The sequence below is a fragment of the Sinohyriopsis cumingii genome, unplaced genomic scaffold, assembly GCF_028554795.1.
Source record: "Sinohyriopsis cumingii isolate HCF-2022 unplaced genomic scaffold, ASM2855479v2 utg001887l, whole genome shotgun sequence".
Taxonomy (NCBI): domain Eukaryota; kingdom Metazoa; phylum Mollusca; class Bivalvia; order Unionida; family Unionidae; genus Sinohyriopsis; species Sinohyriopsis cumingii.
In genome coordinates, this window is record NW_028316078.1 from 111370 (window position 1) to 128261 (window position 16892).

At 35.4% G+C, this 16892-nt stretch overlaps 1 protein-coding gene across 1 annotated transcript in view; it reads left to right on the forward strand.

The window, feature by feature from the left end:
* The first annotated feature begins 1598 nt into the window (after positions 1 to 1598).
* LOC149771380 (uncharacterized) overlaps positions 1599 to 16892 on the forward strand; it is an 82092-nt gene continuing 66798 nt past the window's right edge. The window contains exon 1 of the mRNA XM_089948519.1: positions 1599 to 2709. Coding sequence (XP_089804645.1) covers positions 2604 to 2709 — 106 coding nt within the window. The 5' untranslated portion in view covers positions 1599 to 2603. The remainder of the gene's footprint in view (positions 2710 to 16892) is intronic.

A 16892-nucleotide genomic window follows, 5' to 3' on the forward strand; every position in this document is an offset into this window, starting at 1 on the left:
ATTTGCAAGTATGTGTGTCCCATACTGGAATATTAGAAACATTAGCAATCTTTGAACCAAAATGCCAGAAATTATGAAACATATGCATGCTTGTTCGCATCCTACAAATAAGAAATTATGCATTTCCTCTTTATAAATTTAAACTTACCGACTTACTTAAAGAACATTTAACTAAACATGAAGTGTTAAGAATGGTTTTTATTAAGAAAGTGCGAGAAGCTCAACGTTTCGTAAATTGAAACAAAGCAACAACAAAAAATAAATAATGAAAACAGTCATAAAGGAGCAAATATACCCTCTTAATGTAAATGTATCAAAATTAATCTCAGTGAATGCTGAAAAAATATTTACAAGCACATTTCTTGGTTATTTTCTCTTTACCACATTACTTACACCGCTCCAGTGGCCTAAGTGGTTAGAGCTTCCGCCTCGGATGCGGAGGTCGCAGGTTCGACCCCCAGCCGAGTCATACCAAAGACTTATAAAAATGGTACAAACAGCTGCCTCGCTAGGCGCTCATCATTAAGAGGTTAATGTTAGGACTGGTCGGCCTGGTCTCAGGATAATGTGACTGGGTGGGACATTATACTACAGGTATGTGGCATTATGCCCCAGTGCTAGACATCACTTTAAACTGCCACACTGCAGAAGTCGTAGCGATATGACTGAAAAATTGTTCAAGCTACATTTAAAATCCAAACCACTCACATACACACCACTTTACTTTTATTTTGCAATAGTTTAATAATTAGCGATAAAGAACAACGTGTGAGCTAAAAAAAACTTCACAGTTGAAATGTGCTGGAATATTTTCAGTTTTGCCCTATATCTGTACCCTATTATAAGAAAGTCATTGACTGAAATGACAAGTTATTACATTTCTGAAATAGCAACTATAGGTGTTGCACACATCTTTCGAATCCTATTGTGTTAAGACTTGCCAATCCGCATGCACTATTAAACCAACATAGCGCAACAGAAGGCTTTAAAAACAAAATAATATCTAATATATGATTTTTATTAAAAGATCTTAGGCGACGTACCTCAGAAATGAAACAAAATATGGCTGTACCATCTACTATCAATATGTCAAATTACACACGCCCTCAATACAAACAATATACAAAGAGATAACGCTCTTTGACGTAAAATGGTTATTTTTCAAATCATCAGGTTCAAAAAAAAATTCGAACCTACGACAGCTTAGGCTTAAGATTTCCATTTACTATTGGCGCTACTATGGGCGAAAATCTGTGTCCACGCGGTTCAAAAACCTCTGTCAAGTTTCTCTCGAGTCGATAAGTTATGTTAATTCTTCCATAATATCCCATTCTCACAACAAGCTGTAAAATTAATAGAATATTCAAACAGGTAAAAGTCAATAATTTTGCGTGCAATTAAATTTAACCAAACAAATTAAACGCCGTTTGGCCCTTTCAAGTCCTAGAAGAGGGTGATTCCCTTGCGGAAACAAACAGGTCGATCTGAAGAGTGTCTTTTGTTGCCTATATAATAGTCATGAACGCTGTGATAGCGGTTTTCTCCCCAAGAAGCTATGATATCTAAAGAGCCTAACAGAGATACAGACGACTACTTACGAACGATAACAGCACTTCAGCCTAGAAATACTCTGTTGTTGGCATAAGAAGGTTTGTTTTACTGCGGTGAAATCATAAATGAGCAAGACTATTCGTACGAATCGTAGTTGAAAATGGCTTGCTTGAAGATGCTTAAGTGAGGGACAAGGCGCCCTGGTGAGGAAAGACTAGTCAAATTTTTACAGCGAAACATTCTAATAAAGGAACGTTTAACCTAGATTTAACAGGTTCTAACATCGGAGAGATGGAATAAACTTTGGGGGAGTTTCGGGTCTTACAGTTCCCACGTTATCATCCCCACTGGACCGGTGTACCCTTTTGTACAAGTTTATCTGAACAGAGTTTTCTATTCACCAGCTACGGCCAATTACGGGTCTAGTAAAACAGTTGATAGTAAGGAAATAAAGTCACCTCGGTTCAGTAGCACCCCCGGTCTATCAGCTGTGGTATGTGATTGCTTTTGGATTAGGGTTACTGTTCTAATCCACCTTCGCTATCATACGGTGCCCGCCCTCTTTCAAGTGAAGATTTTCATCCATCGGCAAAATTCGCAGCGCCATCTAAGTCCATTGTCAGACTGGTCAGTCTTAATTAAATATGAGCAGAGGGGTACACCTCTCTAACAAGACGACTGCTGGCAATAAATACAGCTGGCAAAGGCGAACGAAGGAACCAAAACAGCAGTACGAGCATGTAGACAGGCGATTTTCCGCAGTATTAAGAATTTTAGGAATATTTCCGTGTTGAACTTAAAAGATACTATTAATGATGGTGATTTCTCGGATATCTGGATAGGTATTTAATAGTTTTGGAAACAAAATGAAACTCATAGTGATTTCACGTATGATTAACCTGCTTCAGCTCGAGAATGTCTGTTTGCAATTAAAGCCAATATCAGAGAGGTCAGGTGGAAAAACAAATCTAGCATTTTGTTCAGGGCGGAGTCTGACTTAAAACTTTGAACTAGAGGATCCATCACGAGCTTGGTGGGCCTATTTGGAAACAATGAATGGAGTTATTGTGTTGCTTCTTCTCGTGGTTTTGACAAAAATCACAGCCAAGAGCAAACTTTCTTTATGGATTGACGAGGCGCAGGTCGCCAACTTTATAGGTAAGTCTCAAAGTTTTATATTTCAATAGAAAAGTAACACATACAAATATCCTTTTAAAATATCTTATAAATATTTAACAGCTCGTTTTTAAATTAAATTTAACATAGACAATACTGTATATTGTGTGTAAATATAAAACGTGACTGTGATGAGTTCTAATCCATCAAGGCAGTATCGATGCAGTTTAAATGACTTTCAAGTCAAATTGTTTGTAATAATTGTATCATTTGCAACCAGAACACAAACGACACACAGCATTAACATGTGAAAGTTTCCATTATTTTCGCTAAAGAACATGGGTATTTCTGCAACTCTAAGAAACAAGTGCGAGTTTTAAGCGAGTATTACAAACTGGATACTGATACTTAAATTTTTGCAATTTTAGTTCGGTCGATCCTCGAATTTTTGTTTAAATTTACAACAACGATGTTGTAAATATGCGCTATGTGCCCCAAGGTAATTTATTAATATCGTGTCCTTTTTTATGCTTCATTTCATCTAACCGTTTTATATCACTGTCTAATTAATATCTATTCTTTTCTTGAATCTCTCTTTCTTCCTTCAGAGATAAAAAGAACTGGTTATAAAATCAGTCGTGGAGGATGGCTAAATAAAAATCGTAACCACCTTACTCCAAATATTTATTACAATTTCGAAAATTGAACAACTATATTTCTTTTATTACGTTAGCTAGGGACAATGTGTATCTGAAAATAAAGTGATAAGAAAAGAATAAATCCTAGCAATTATGTTTCTGAAACTACCAGCGTGTGATTAAAGAAGTTATATGACAACAATAAAATACACGGAAATGGATGGAGTATCTCTTCCAGTTTGTTTTAAGATATAAAGTAATAGGGATTTCGGTTAATTTCAAAGTAATATATCAATATATCAGTCTGTCTCTTTCTTTTCCTTATTTTGATTTATCTTTAGTCATTTACGCCATACTGTGAGGATAATTCGGTCTAATGAGAGACTCAAGAACCGTGGCAATTAAGTTTTCACAGTAATGACTGAAAAGGTGACGACAAGTGTGTGTGAGTGTGAGTGTGTGTGTGTGTGTGAGAGAGAGAGAGAGAGAGAGAGAGAGAGAGGGTGCGCAAAGGTGGAAGACTTATAGAGCATGCTCTGTGCTTATTGAGTTGTACTGTTACTACAGGCATAATTCCAATTTTCAAATAATTTATGGATTTCCATCTTTTTGAGTGAAGTATTACTGATCCAAGCACCCATCTGAAGTTTTACAATCTCTCAAGTGGTTTTAGGCTGCACAGCTGTCGAATGCCACAGTACAGCTCTTCTTCAGGCAAGAACACAGTTTCTTTCATCTCCGAGATTTTCCCTTGTTCTCCTGACATTAAGTTTATGCAGAATATCCGTACGATCAAAGTTCATTAAATCTTGGTTTCAATGCATTCGATGCATTCAAGCACGCAAGGCATTTTTTGTGTAAACCACCATTTTGTACGTGCAAAATCGTTCAATGTGTCATGGAATTTTTACGAACGGCCCATAATTAGGATTCACAGCGGGAGTTTAGTCATTCTGAAGCTTTTCTTGTCGTACTACAGTAAGGTGCTTCAAAAGATGATAATACCAGTAAACTATAGACTATCTTACATTTCTGAGATATGTTCTACTAAAGAGTTCCTTATCAAACTAATGTTTTACAGACCCAAATGCAAGTTCATGTAAAAATGTTTCGCGGTTTTCCTGTTGCAGATGTTAGACGCGCATTACGAATTAGACAACTATCTAGATCTGTATTCATAGCTATGAATATTTTCAGTGAATTGACTGCAAATATACGGTTGAGCATCATGTGCTCGCACTTTTAATCTGGTATTCCTTTTTCATCAGATGACCTTCCCTACTTTTGCCTTACGTCCATATATATACTTATATTTCGGTATCAATTCACCTTTGAAATATTTATTCTCTGCCTAATCGTATATGATATCGGATATAGACTGTACACAAACGATTAATTTCCACAGTCAGATCAGATCAGATCGGTGTTAGTCTCTTTTTCATTTTATTTCTCACGTCTGAATGAACGATTTCTTTGATGTTGGCGTGATAACAATAGAAACATTTGCTTAATTCTGAAGGTAATAGTGAAAGGGTCTATACAAGTTAATAACACTGGATAAGATCATTGGAGATAGCTTTAAGTCTTTTTCATACTTGTCATACAGTTGTGTGGAGATCATTGTGAATCTGATACCACCTGCAGTAGATAATAGTTTGAATTACAGAACTAGAAGTGACATCTAGAACACAGTGCTATTTAGTTGCTAACAAATGTTCGTAAATATCATACAACCACTTTGAGAACTACGCTTGCGGCCCTTTTACCTAAATCCTGATTCATTACGATCTGAGTTTAGAAAAAAATGTGTCCAAAGCCTTTTGCGAACACTGCCAAAAAAGAACAGTGTCTTTAATATAACACAGAGAAAGTGCCAGGTACACAGAAAACCATTGAACGTCTCACATAACGAATTTGACTTGGATTTGCAAACATCAGTCCTTCTGCAATGACAACAATAGGATCGATCAAGAGACTATCCAGATAGAAAGCAATATCTGAACAAAATGAGATTGTTCACATGCAGGTAACGCAGATACAACCATAAGATACACGTTTTGCGTATTGGTAGATACGACCATAAGATACACGTTTTGCATATTGGGAGATACAACCATAAGATACACGTTTTGCGTAATTGGGCTTATCAACAACTATCGGGGAAGAAATATTTCTGGCAATTAGATAACTATCTAGGTTGTAACAATATTTAACGCACATTGATTGAAGTCATGGACAGGAACCTCAAGTAAGTTTTAAAGAGCTTCTCCCACTAGCCTCTTTAAACTGAGAGTTGCTGGGCAATTCAGGGCTGGAAGTTATGAATGCTAGTAGAAACCACTTATTCTGAATTTAAGTTTGTATTTCTTCTTTGTCCACATGTTAGTGAATTCAGGTCATAAGTTATCCAAATATATTCGAGTAGCCTCTGCATCACTAATATTATCATGCGGCATTATAAAGAAAAACATTACGAAAAGAACACTTAATCTATGTAACAATTCAGTGGATACTTATAACTTGTGATAGGACGGATATTGGAGAGAGAGAGAGAGAGAGAGAGAGAGAGAGAGAGAGAGAGTTTATTTGATCAATAAATTAAAACAACATTGCATCAGGGTTTTTGGCACCACTTGAATTCCATTTTTGCATGTTTCTAATGTATACAGGGATGGATTAATAGGGTTCAATGGCAAATTAGCACAATACTTGCTGTATAGTGTCGTGCAAAATGAATTGCACAGATTTTAGTTCCAGAGTAAATAAACAATATGTCTAATTTTCTTCCACTTTCCAGTCCGCCATCTAAGTTACTCGCTTCTTTTTTTAGAAATTGTATCTGAAATGCAAATTGAATAACTCATTTAGAATTTAATCAAGTCTCTATTTTTACCAATTCCAAAGCAGCCTACTTTGAAAATATAATTACCCTAGCATTTTGTATCGATCACATGTGCTGACTAAATTAATGGTCTCTACTCAACATGATGCGTAGTCAAAAATGTGGGAATAGACGCAAATCCTGAAACATATTTTTTTTCCTTAGGTGTAAAAACATATATCTTGGTTGTAAAACATTCTACCCCCATCCCACCAAGCACACAACACCTCCACTGTCACCCCTTGCTTAAAATGTGTCTAATCCAAATTTCAGTTCTCACTGTAAGTTTAGGCACTTACTACATGCTTGCCCAAACATCAACCGGCACACCATTGGGCTTCTGCTTTCTGTTCACAGAAAAGCACCAGGTACCCGGATAGATATCATTTCTAATCGCAACATTTAGGCCAAAACTGGCAAAGGTCCGAGTAATGCAGTCAGTCATACTATCCCCAGTCTTTTCAGTCAAGTCGAGAAATAAACCTCTAATGTAATTCGTCGCCATTAGGAACTTTATTCCGAACTACTTTTGTTCACTTGGAATAGTGTTGAGGAGAAAGGAGACAAAGTCACAATCGAAATACTATCAGCCTTTTTATCGTAACATATGTGTTGCGCTCTGTCGGAGGCTATTCACCCAACACATAAAACTGACATGTATTCCTACAGCTACTACTGAGGTTGTCTCACTACCTGACAGAAATGGGCTAGCGATGTTCCCGACCGTTATGCTGCATTATTTAGATTTTTGTTGGGATTTACCAGAAGGTTTGGATTGATACCATCTAATACTTGGAATGAACTATAGGTTGTGTTTCAGAAAGCATTTTATCATTGTTGGGTTATATATTTCATTAACGTTTAAAGCCCAGTCTCGTGTTTAAAAGCAGAACCAGGATGTTCTCTGTAAGTGCAATCATAGCGTCAATTCCTGAGAAATTGTGAAACGACTGAATATTTTGTTGGCTTAGAACTAGCACAATAAAAACATCTGCTGATGTACAAAACTCTATTAAACATTTCCTGATATATGACTAAACATATTTCCCCTATTTCTCGGTTTGTCAGACCTGGCCAGCAAGAAACTTTGCCAACGCAATTATTCAACCAAGGTATGGAATAAAAAGTATCCGTATATTTAGACTTAGTCCGCTATTACACGTAAACCCCAGAGCATTCCAGTCTTCCCGCTGCGACATGACGATTCTTTTACAGCTGTTTTGCTGCCTTTATTCTTAACCAAGATTTTCAAACTCCATAGATCAAACTAGAATGGGAGCTCTTATAAAATGCCATCAAGTCGAGTCTATTAGCAGGCCAAACTAGTTCTACGATCCGCCTTTAAACCAGCGGGAGGGGCTGACATACATTTACACATATCATTATATGCACAGCTAGCGTAAGCACTTCCCCCAGTTTTTATATTTCTAACATACTCCGAAACTTCTAACACACACGTTATCTATCATTTGGTAATTATTGGCTGTGATAACTATGTTCAGACTGATCGGTCAGTCAAAACTGGGAAGTGGTCGTGGCCGTTGTGGTGGTGGTGATGACGATGATGATGATGGTGGTGGTGGTGGTGGTGGTGGTGGTGTGTGTGTGTGTGTGTGTGTGTGTGTACAATAACTTGTAAGTGCGCATTTATATTAACGTATGCTATGTATCGGTCTTGGATGGAAAAGATTATATTATGAATGGGCTCTGCGCCAACTTTCTACATTTTATGGGAATTACAGAATTTTAAAAGCCCTACATTTCTTTATAACCAGAAAGAACGTTGGCGCTTTGATACGTATAAACTTTAGACTTTCTTCCCACGCGTATGACAGAAGTTTGTTCCTCAAGACAGAGTCCAATTTTAAAACGTGGTTTGCTTTTTGCTGGATTTATTTAATCATGTGTCTTTAAAGCTAAATTTCGTAATTTTAAATACGATACTAGTAAATTAACTGTAAGATGAACTCAATTGTATAGTTAACCTGGACAGATAGTAAATGAATCGTCTGGCATGTAATGCTTAAAGAAGAGTTGGGTAATAATAAACATGTATGCTGTATGAGCCATACAACAAAGTACAAACAGCCATTCAGTCAGGCTAAATCATCTAATTTATTTTATTGAAAATCTATGCTTTGTATTATGCACAAGCAACAAAAGTAGCTGACTTTAATTGATTTGATTCCATCTTTCCATTAGACAAGGAACCCATAATGCCTGTTAGCATGTATGTACATGTATCGTCAGTGTTTTCGGAAAGGACTGAATCCACTTTTTTTCTCCCAAATAGTATGTTCTTCTCTATTAATATGGTTTGTTTTCAAATACCCCTCCAGCCTTCACATCCTCGCTTTCTCTAACGAATCAGTTAGAAAATAAGAAATAGTCGTATATCGTACCTACGCATAGTTAGCATTAGACATTACCGCTTGCCCCCACACCTCCACGACCACCTTCTACCCAAATCCAAGGGCATGAATGTACATGTTCAAGATGCTGTCATTAAGCTACAATGAAAATAAAATCAGTTTTATATGACAGTATGAAAGCTCTCTTTTTACAAGATAAATTATTCGTCGTGCAACCTATTGCATACACTCACGGAGGGCAGGGTAACGTATATTCCAACTTTTCTTTGAAAGATATTGCTAAAATGAAACATGAGAAACCCGTGTATTGTTTGTAAAGGAATTAAACGGACACCAGTAGGTATTGAGACTGTCTAAGCCATATATATCTCATTTGTTGCGATGACGTAATTTTGACCTATTTGTTTCTAGTCCATTGACCTTTGACTTCTTTTTGTTTGCCCGTTTTTCACCCAACTAAAAAAAATCCTCAGTTTTTTTATTCATTTTAGAAACAAATGGCAGCTTATTTTTGCAAACCATCCACTGTTTTACCCCAATATTGTATCAACCATTTGGGTAGCTAACAGAGGAAAGGATAGAATCAGCTGTGCCTGGTGTCGTGATTTGCGATAGTCGTGACAGGCGAGACAAAATGACGTCATAGTGAGCAGTTTGTACCAAGTCATGGAGAGATATTTCGTGCATTAGAATCCTTTTAACGACCATCCCTGTGGTCAACTGTGGTCAGCTATGCAATAAGAAAAGATGCTTTCGGAGCTAATTTACTAATTCGGAGCTTTCTTATCAGGGGTAACTGCGAACATGTTCATTCATGTATATATTTACGTGAATTGCAGAGATAAGAAATAAAAAAGAAAACTTTTCAGAAGGATAGGCAGAATTTTTCTTATGAGCAGGCGATATAGTTAAGATATAAATACCTGCATGCATCCGTCCATCCGTCTGTTCGTTTCTCCCACTTGTACGAATACAGACATGCATATATGTATACTTGACAGTATTTACTCCATTGTTAATAAAGAAAAGTACAGCAGCAGTGTAAGTTTTGCACGAACGAATCAACTCGTACAGAGATACGAAAACACTCAAGTAAAATTAAGAATTACTAGCGCACGTGCACTGCGAGCACAAAATAATATTTGTTCGTATCTGAAATGATAGTTTTGTGCATGCACACCTTATAGCAGATCGTTAACATTGATATTTAGTTAACATTGGTATTTAAATCTGAAATGAACACTACCTCTCATGCACTGCATTAGCAGACAGCCTGTTTTGTAAGAAATATATGCAGAGTCAGTGTAACTTAAGGCAATCTTAAGAGCCATTTTTATGCACGCCCTGGCTGTTAAAAACAAAGAGGCATAGAGGATTGTGAGCAGGATTTCAATTTTGTAAGAATAATATGATTCAAGATTTTTACGATTAATTTTTAAACTAAGTGGAATTATATTTGATGGAAATTGCTGTCAATATTACGATTCACAATTTCTAACCATTTCAGTGGATTTATTAACAAATCCGTTAATATAAACAGACACTATATTAAATAATGTATTAGTTTTATATCTAAAATATTGGGCTATCAGGCAAATTACATGCCTGCAGAGGTATTTCCCACATAGTTGATCTGTCACTGGTGATACTGGATAAATCGATACAGACCATGTAAGAATTTATCAAAAAAATTAGTGTACAGTTCACAACAGAATTTTCTCAACTAAACAAGGGGATTTTTCACCCCCTTGTCAGAGCTGTGTACCTCTTTAAACATATTGATTAATATTGAACAATCTGTCAAGGCTTTTGGAGGGAATATCTTAAAGCTGAATATTCACAGAAACCTAAAAAAAAATATATTGTAGTTCTTATCATCATGTCCTTGAAGTTTACGGCGAGCGTATGGGGACACATACTCAAAAAGGACTTCTATTCAAATCAAACACCTGTTTAGAGTGGATATCTGCTCATAATTGACAAATATATTAGGAACATCCAGAACATATGCAAAATAGTTAAATATATATCAAAATGTAATTAAAGCAAAACAGACACTTCGATACTTGTTAGATCAATTCCAAATACAAGCGAAAACAAAGTTACAACAACCTTAAATACGTTCTGCAAGATAAAAAAAATAATTAAAACGTTTGAATATACATAAATTCTTTTAACAAAAAAAAAACAACAACAAAAAACAAGCAAACATATAGATTAATTTGACTGCATTGTGAACGAATGCAATTTTTATATGCGGCTTGCATCAAGTTTTCCATTACAATGAACGATATGTAAAGTAAATTATCAAATAAATAAAATTTCGATCATCTGGTTCAGTGAATCGTAATCAAACTTAACTATTTGTTTTGTAAAGGGACCTATTCAAGAAGGTGACCATGTTTAGTATATAAATATTTGCCATAGAACAACGGGAGCTTTTGACCGAGCACTACCATCTCACCTCTGTTCGCCTGAGTTCGAGTCTCGGACTCTGGCAATGTGGATATGTGACAAAGCTTGCCAGTATCGTCCCGTGGGTTGGTGGTTCTTACTTTTTTCTTCTTCCTCTTCTTCGGGTTATTCATCTACCAGTTACACTGGCCTCAATGTATATAATATCTTGCATTAAACTCAAAACAACAACAACAACAGTCTATAAATGTATTAAATTGGTGTGAAGTAGATAATGTTTACTTGACATATTACATAACAAATATAGACAGGAAATAAGCGAAATAACAAGATGATTCTTTGAAAGGATTAGCTACTTAACAGTGAACGTATGTAAGTATCGTCTGCTTAGAGGAAGGTCATACACGGATTTGCTTGAATGAGTTAATAACACATACTCCCGTAGTAACAAGAAAGAAATACTGATAAAATAAATGTTTCTCTCGTGCTGTATAATATGTAAAAAGATCAGCACTGACCATCAAAATAGATTTCGGGTACAATAGGAATTAGACTATATACTTGATATATTTGTAATTCTTTTTTAAATATGGCCGGGAGGAGTACAACGATGTATATAAGAATACACTGAATGAAACTTTGTTTTAATTCTTTTGCAGTACCCGGAGTAGAAAGAAAGAAAACGTTGGTATTTTGTTTGAATGTATTTCATTATTGTGGACCCAGTGAATAGAAAGGTTGAAGTACCACTAAGTAGGAGTAACAATTTGGCCTGAACGGCGTATCACAGAAAAACCAACACAAAAATTAAAAAAATAAAACTAAATAAATTTGTTTTCAACAGACCAAAAACATTATCATAACACAATAGATAATGCTACAAAGAAGTAATTTGATATATAACACATATATAACACATATTGCTAGCGATTTAAAAACATGTTTTAAAGCAGACTGGTAAATGGATGCTATATTTATTTCATAGTAAAGTAATGGTATAGGCACTGATATTTTTACTGAATAGTAATTTTGATTATTTGACAAACCATTACAAATTAGATATAATATGAAGCGAACAAAGTTATTAACTAACCCGTAAGAAAATATGTGTGTGCATGCACATGCATACATACATACATACATACACGCATGTACGTAAATACTTATCTACAGGCAGACAGACAGACAGACTAAGACAGGGGTGGGCAAACTACGGCCCGCGGGCCTCATGCGGCCCGCCAAGGGCTTTCATGCGGTTCGCCAAGGGGTTTTATGCGGCCTAGGAACAAGTCATCATTCGCACTGACTCTGTTTATGTGACTCTGTTTATCAAATAAATGTGCTTCTTTTGAAGTTTAAGTTTGAGATTTCAAACATTAACGACATATTAACAACTGAAAATTAATTAGATGTTATTTACAAAAACCCTTTGATTTTGCTATTTCAAATATTAATTATTTTACTTAATGAACTATGCGGCCCGCGACAAGGTGTAAATTTGTGTACTGGAAAGTTTGCCCACCTCTGGACTAAGATGATACCACTGGTTCAGAAATGAGCTGGATTTTCTCTCTACCCCCCCCCCCCCCGCATTCTTCCAATGTATCGATAACATTATCCATTTGGTATCCCGCGATACTGCCTGTTGAGTGCGGGTTGCGACAATCAGGGCAATCGTGAAACGCAAAATTAGCAAACTAATCGTATAATAAACCTCAGGATCAAAACCTTGGGAAATATATAAAATGACATGGAAACAGATAATGGGATAATTTAGTGGAGGTGCTTTACGGTTGAATAAGTGGAGTAACATTGTTGTATCAGTTTTTACCCCACCGTTAACTATTTTCTTGAGATTTCATTGGTCAAAGTGAATCACATGAAGACTTGGTACGAGACAATGCCGGATCAGTATCATAAATGCCAGGCAACAGTTTCACAAAAAATTCTGGCAATTTCTCCTCTTTTGAGAATTCGCATGATCTTGCTTATAATACATGCGGCAATATCAATATTTTTATCATAGGCAGATATAGTGAGAAAAAAAATAAAAATCCTCTTTTAATTTTAAAAATTAACAAATGGAAGCCTTTTTAGTTTTGAGCAAAGAGTAGAGGAATGAGGAATTTATTAAATTTTGAGGACATTTTTACGACTCTATGGTCTTAATAAGTAACAGAAAGAGCGAAAGCAAACACGTTTTGTTAAATACAACGAGTAATTTATTTCCGTAGAATACACAGTTTTAAACCAGCTATTGTGCCAATGGCCTGGAGTGCGATTATGTGCTTAGTTTGAAATCACAATAATATAACCCAAAATATCCTTGTCTGAATTCACTATAATTCCAAATTAATGTTCTAGTCGAAGAATGTCATTGAGCACTTTGTAGTTCAAGTGAATAATAATTCCAACAAATAGATCCACTCAAACGAAAAACTGATCACAACAATAAATGTGATTCTGCTTCAGATGCTAAGGAGGAATGAGTAATTGGTTTCCATTAAACAACATTATATAAAAAGCAAAGATACAATAACAGAGCCATGATGAAGGTCAGTCTACTTCTAAAACATTAAAAGTTGTCAACAAAATTAGGAATTTCCAAGTGATAGCCAGATGTCCTAGACCCAGACCAAAATAAATATGTTGACCTCCATTGATAATGACCTGAAAATTTAATCCACACTCATGGAGAAATATTAGTTATGTAATGTGTTGTTTACACAACACAATCCAGTGGTTAAGGTAGACTATTAACTTGATTTTGGACAAGGTCAGGTTCAAAATACAGATATATAAAACATAAAAGCCAACAAATAATACAAATTAAATATGCATACCGAAATCCTTTCAAATTTCCTAAGAGACAAAGCAAGAGACATTGAAAGAAATTTTAATCCATGGTGCATGTTGATTGTTCCTTGAAAAATCAGTTACTAACAAAGCAAAAGAAATATATTCAAATAACATAAATTGAGGAAGAAAATTTGAGATTAGTGAAAAAAATATTCTGTATCAAGACTTGACTCAACCTTTTGTGTAATAAATTTTACTCCAGACTCGAAATGTGCAATTGCATTCTTTTTTTATAATAAATCTTACTCCGGACTCGAAATGTGCAACTGCATGCTTTTGATTGGTCAGGATATATTCTAGCAAGATTTGCAGTCGAGTAAAGTTTAATGATCGATGGGCCAGACCTCGAATTCACGAAACTCCTGAAACTGGAGTGCACACTCAAGCTCTGGTTATGATAGCTTTCATTAGGTAAGCTAATTAAAATACGAGAGATTTCAACATGAAATTTTGATATCGTCTGATACTGAGTTTAATTTGTATCAATTTAACGTACATTATATAATAAGACGCATGACAAAGGCAGTTCGAGTAAGAGTTTGCTCTCGGTTAAGACGTTTCACTGATCATCTAAAATCATCTTACTCAATCTGAGATTTCTGACATTCATTCCCGTTGTTTGGTTTATTACAATGTGGTGCGTTTTTTCACAGAATGCTATATGGGCAATTATTTTCATATAGGTGATATATGATTTTATTTTCCTTTCAACATGCGTACAAATGGATACATAGTACACCCTTTGAAATATAAAACTTGCAGTTTTACAAAATAAACGCTGACCAAATACAGAAAGAATATTTAAAATTAAGCCAACTTATTTATTTGTTTATAATTTGCAATCTCATCAAATACTGGTATCATCGACCTAAAAATTACCTTTTGAAGTGCGTTTTCATCGTGCCCAAAGTCAGTGAATGAAAATTAATTCACAAATTGAAGGACAAACCCATTCTTAGTCTTAAGGCAAATGTTTAAATATTGAAATTTTGCTGTGACATAATGTTTTTATTTGTTCTGTTTTTTTTAAATCTGTATTTATTTATTTATTTAATTACTTTATTTATTTATTTGTTTATTTATTTATTATTTATTATTGTTGTTGTCATTATTATTATTATTATTATTATTATTATTATTATTATTATTTGCTTTGGGAAAACAAAATGGATGTATCATACATATTTTTTTTGTTTTTCATCTCTAAGATTTCTACGTAGATTAATGATATGTACAGTATTTCCAAACATTTATTTCTCAATATATTTTGAAACCTTATGGAGCTGCAAAATCATTGAAAAATGTTGACGATAATGTTAAATTGCAGTTTGTTTCAGGATGTTGTGGTATCTGAAGTCGACTACGTTTGCATTTCAAAGAGAGGTAGCCTCTCTTAACCAAGTAAGGCAGTGAAATTGTACATGCTACGACGAAGTGTTCCGGATTAGCGACACGCTTTGTAGTCTGGTTCCCTGCTTAGTATGCTCCCTGCGTTGCACTCCGCTATGCTATAGTATAGTATAGCGGAGTGCAACGCAGGAAGCATACAGTCTGGTTCCCTGCTTAGTATGCTCCCTGCGTTACACTCCGCTATACTATGCTGTAGTATAGCGGAGTGCAACAGAGGGAGCATACTAAGCAGGGAACCAGACTACACGCTTGGTTTAGTCGGTCCATAATTATCCTCTCTCCACGAAAGAGTACACGTTGTGATATAATGTTAATACAAATAGAATACTTTATTAATTCCAAGTAGCACACGCTACGATATAGTGTGCATACAAACTCATTACCCTATGAGTTCGAAATAGTACACGCTACGATATAGTGTGCATACAAACTCATTACCCTATGAGTTCGAAATGGTACACGCTACGATATAGTGTGCATACAAACTCATTACCCCATGAGTTCGAAATAGTACACGCTACGATATAGTATCCGTACAACCATAATACCCTGTGAGTTTGAAATAGCACAAGTTGTGATACAGTGTCCATGCAACACAATACCCTGTGAGTTTGAAATAGCACAAGTTGTGATACAGTGTCCATGCAACACAATACCCTGTGATTTCGAAATAGCACACGCTGTGATGTCCGTAAAAATACAATACCCTATGAGTTTGAAAGTAAGTTGGCAGTTTCTGTAAGAAAATCGGGTTCAATATAAGATGGAATAATACGCTAAACACTTTTCTTGTTATTAGTGTGTTTTTGGTGATGGTGGTGGTTGTGGCAGATCAATGATTAAGACATATGCCTCTTCAATGAAGATTTTTAATTGGTTAATGTTTCTCTCACAAAGCATAATGTACGCTTCATTCCTTTAGCCACACTCTGTAATAATGAACCTAAAATAAGGGTATTGTGTTTACATTAGTGGGGGATCCGTGTTTTATACCACAGTGTCCTACGAAGAGACAAAACTAACATTAAAACGAACATTTATTTTTCAGTTCTTACTAACGGAGAATGTGATTTCAAATAAGTGGATTGGTGGTCATAAATCTTTTATTTATTTGTTTTAACGTTAACATGAAACACACCCATGGACGGGATTCAAGTTACACAACTGGTGCTAGACAAAATATAACTTATATTTTTTTTCTATAACAGAATTGATGTTTCCAAACAATAAACATAGAAAGGAATAAAATCATTTTGGATACATTAAACAGTGTGATAAAATGACAGGACTGTTGTAGAGCTAAGTGTACGATATGGCTGTATTGCTATGTTGGTGGCTTGGATATTCATAATGCATTGTAATTATTCCAGACTGATTGACATGTTGGTGGTTTGGATATTCATAATGCATTGCAATTACTCCAGACTGATTGACATGTTGGTGGTTTGGATATTCATAATGCATTGCAATTACTCCAGACTGATTGACATGTTGGTGGTTTGGATATTCATAATGCATTGCAAATACTCCAGACTGATTGACATGTTGGTGATTTGGATATTCATAATACATTGCAATTATTCCAGAGTTATTGACATGTTGGTGATTTGGATATTCATAATGCATTGCAATTATTCCAGACTGATTGAC